The 3,718-nt window shown below is 34.0% G+C and overlaps 1 protein-coding gene across 1 annotated transcript in view; it reads left to right on the top strand.

The window, feature by feature from the left end:
* The window catches only part of LOC107582356 (serine/threonine-protein kinase tousled-like 1-B), a 19,783-nt gene that overhangs the window by 10,181 nt on the left and 5,884 nt on the right, over positions 1-3,718 (top strand). The window contains exons 11-17 of the mRNA XM_016268151.1: positions 209-394; positions 673-739; positions 958-1,055; positions 1,996-2,077; positions 3,049-3,140; positions 3,223-3,312; positions 3,396-3,570. Of these exons, the coding sequence (XP_016123637.1) occupies positions 209-394; positions 673-739; positions 958-1,055; positions 1,996-2,077; positions 3,049-3,140; positions 3,223-3,312; positions 3,396-3,570 (790 nt within the window). The remainder of the gene's footprint in view (positions 1-208; positions 395-672; positions 740-957; positions 1,056-1,995; positions 2,078-3,048; positions 3,141-3,222; positions 3,313-3,395; positions 3,571-3,718) is intronic.

Here is a 3,718-nt window from a genome sequence, read left to right as displayed (position 1 = left end):
GGGATTTAGTTAACTACTGTATAATAACCTTGATCAGGCATGGCAACAAAAACTATGTTACATATGTAAGAAAAGTGTGGGTAACTTTGAATGCAATGTAGATCACTTCCATTGTAAATAATAATAGGGCAAGTCCTTTCTATTCTGCATTTGCATATGTTGTTTTTATTGGGGTTTTTAACATTAACATTTTTTTCTGTGTTGATAGGCAGCAGGAGTGGATAAACCAGCAGAGGGAAGAGATCGAGAGGCAGCGGAAACTTCTAGCGAAGCGCAAACCTCCCAGCACACCCTTCTCCCAGAGCCCAACCCCCAATGAGTCCAAACAGAGAAAGACCAAAGCCGTCAATGGAGCCGACAACGACCCGTTCCTCAAACCCAGCCTGCCTACACTGTGAGACACTAACACACACACACAGACACAAATACATTTGTTTACTTCCTTTCCAAATGGAGACTTCCCGTTGACTTCTAATGGTATTAAAATGAGACAATTAGGATTAATATAGACCAGGGCTGCACAATTCATTATTTTAAGATCGTTATATAAGGATGTGTGATCTATAGAACACCAAAGGCTGCGATTTAAATAAGTATTTTCTTCAATATTCTCTTCAAAAATGGTTCAGAAACACATGCTGTTATTGAAATGCTTCTGTATTGAATGTGCAGGCTGACTTTGACGGAGTATCACGAGCAGGAAGAAATCTTCAAACTGAGACTGGGTCATCTCAAAAAGGTTAGTCTCTATATAAACACACAATACACACACTCTTATGTGCATTAGGGTAAGATGGGTAAAAGGGAGTAACGTGGAGCATTAGTGCTTCATGCATAAGCAGTCGTGCAGGAATGCGGTTTCAAGTAGTGGACTTTTTGTCCTTTTCGTGGAATCTGCCATTCATACATGAGTATGTTAGTATGTGCTCACGTGTGTGTGTGTGTGTGTGTGTTCAGGAGGAAGCAGAGATCCAGGTAGAGTTGGAGCGGTTGGAGCGTGTGAGGAATCTGCACATTCGAGAACTTAAAAGAATCAACAATGAGGACAGTTCTCAGTAAGTCCCGCCCACTTCAGATTATATTTCAATTAGTGCTGAGCAACGATTAATAGTGGTTAATCCCATTCAAATTTTTGTGTACATAATATATGTGTGTGTGTGTGTACTGTGTATCTTTATAATGTGTATATATAAATGCACACACATGCATGTATATATTTAAGAAAAATGTGTTATGTTTATATATTAAATATATTTATATATAATATAAATTATATGAATATAAATATATACATGTAAATATTTTCAAAATATATAATGTATGTGTGTCTTTTTATATATACATAATAAATATACACAGTACATACACATTTATTATATAAACAAATTTTTTTATTTTGGGTGCGATTAATCATTGCCCAGCACTAATTTAAATATTCAAATCTTAAATATGGTTTTGTGAAATTCTTAAAAGGCATTCAGCGATAAACTGTAATTGGAAAACATTGAGTATTTTAACTATGTTGATGTTTTCTTCTTTCTTTTTTTCTCTCTTCCTTTAGTTTTCTTTTATATATTTAAGAAAAATGTGTTATGTTTATATATTAAATATATTTATATATAATATAAATTATATGAATATAAATATATACATGTAAATATTTTCAAAATATATAATGTATGTGTGTCTTTTTATATATACATAATAAATATACACAGTACATACACATTTATTATATAAACAAATTTTTTTATTTTGGGTGCGATTAATCATTGCCCAGCACTAATTTAAATATTCAAATCTTAAATATGGTTTTGTGAAATTCTTAAAAGGCATTCAGCGATAAACTGTAATTGGAAAACATTGAGTATTTTAACTATGTTGATGTTTTCTTCTTTCTTTTTTTCTCTCTTCCTTTAGTTTTCTTTGCTGTTTGCTACATTATGCTTCTTTTGAAATGGAATAATCGCACTCTATTTGTGTTTGTGCTTATAGGTTTAAAGACCATCCAACCCTAAATGAAAGGTATCTTCTCTTACACTTATTGGGAAGAGGAGGTTTCAGTGAAGTTTATAAGGTATTTTATTTATTATATATATATATATATATATATATATATATATTTTGTATATACATTTTTTATTGACATTAAAGTAACAGAACAGTACAAAAAAAACAACAACAGCTAGTAAGACAAAAAAGGGATGATTTTACAGCTGTTGTTGAATTACATCTGTTCCTGCAGTTTTATACACATGATGACAATGTTACACGTATATTTCTAGGCCAGTGGGGACAGGCAATAATGGTGACCATGCAAAGAAAAGGGTCAAACCTTTAAACTGTTATCCTAGACATTCGATAGATGAGGCTATCGAAGCCAGAAATGCTACCGGAAAGGTTGCTTACACAATATTTTAGATAATATACACAATATAATGACACTATTTTATTACTGTTTTTACAGCCTTGGTGAGTGTAGGAGACTTTTCAAAAACAATAATTTTGGGAGAAGAGAGTCATAGAAAGACCCCAAACTTTTTTACATTAGTGCATGTTAAAGGCATTTTAACAACCCATTTTACGTCTGTAAAGTGACGTATTTCCGAGTGAAATTGAATGAGAAACATGTAGAACCGAACTTTTATCAGACATTTATTGGATGATGAAACTGTCTATTGCATACAGTTGTTTCAAAGGTGGATCAAGTTATATTTTGATAAAACATTAGCAAGACTTTTTTTCTTTATAATAAAGTTCATATTTTGAATCAGCATGTAAGAAATGTGTTTATAAGGGCAAAACAGATTACATCTTTAACCATGGTAAAATAACACGCAGGCTCTTATCAAACAGCATATCATAAAAGACACACATTTTTTTAGTTATAATATAAAACCTGTTTTATAGTACTATAAAAAAAGGACATCTTACAAAATGTATACAGACAGCCATAGAGATCAGCTATTAACCTGGGCTTATATTTCAGGGAGTTTATTTTGGGAGAAATTGTGGCTTGTTTAACTTGTTTTATGTTGCTGTGTGAAGGCATTTGACCTGTTTGAGCAGCGATATGCTGCTGTGAAGATCCACCAGCTCAACAAGAACTGGAGAGAGGAGAAGAAGGAGAACTACCACAAGTATGTTGGCCATCTTTTTTCCCTTTCTGTCTCTCACACTTTCTTTTATGGACGTGCTCATTTGTTGTTTTGTCCGCTCCAGACATGCCTGTAGGGAATATAGAATCCACAAGCAACTGGACCATCCCAGAATAGTCAAACTCTACGACTACTTTTCCCTGGACACTGACACGTAAGTCTCTGTTACTCGTTCTGCTAAACCAGTTCTAGTTTTTGCAACCGTACAGATATTGACTTAATGTGTTTCTGTTCTAGATTCTGCACTGTTCTCGAGTTCTGTGAGGGGAATGATCTCGATTTCTATCTGAAACAACACAAGCTGATGTCTGAGAAAGAGGCTCGCTCCATCGTCATGCAGATAGTCAACGCCCTCCGATACCTCAATGAGATCAAACCGCCCATCATCCACTACGACCTGAAACCAGGTGAATGCAACACACACGATAAAGGAATAGTTCACCTAAAAATAAACACAATTTTTTTTGAAAATTTACTCAACCTTTGAAGATAAGTTGCAGATGAGTTTGCAGATTGCATTCCATCACTTGCTCACCAGTGGATGCTCTGCAGTGAATGGG

This window comes from Sinocyclocheilus grahami, unplaced genomic scaffold, assembly GCF_001515645.1.
Source record: "Sinocyclocheilus grahami isolate Dianchi unplaced genomic scaffold, SAMN03320097.WGS_v1.1 scaffold43.1, whole genome shotgun sequence".
NCBI lineage: Eukaryota > Metazoa > Chordata > Actinopteri > Cypriniformes > Cyprinidae > Sinocyclocheilus > Sinocyclocheilus grahami.
Note: the sequence above shows the minus strand (reverse complement) of the source record. Positions and strands in the feature narration are given on the sequence as shown.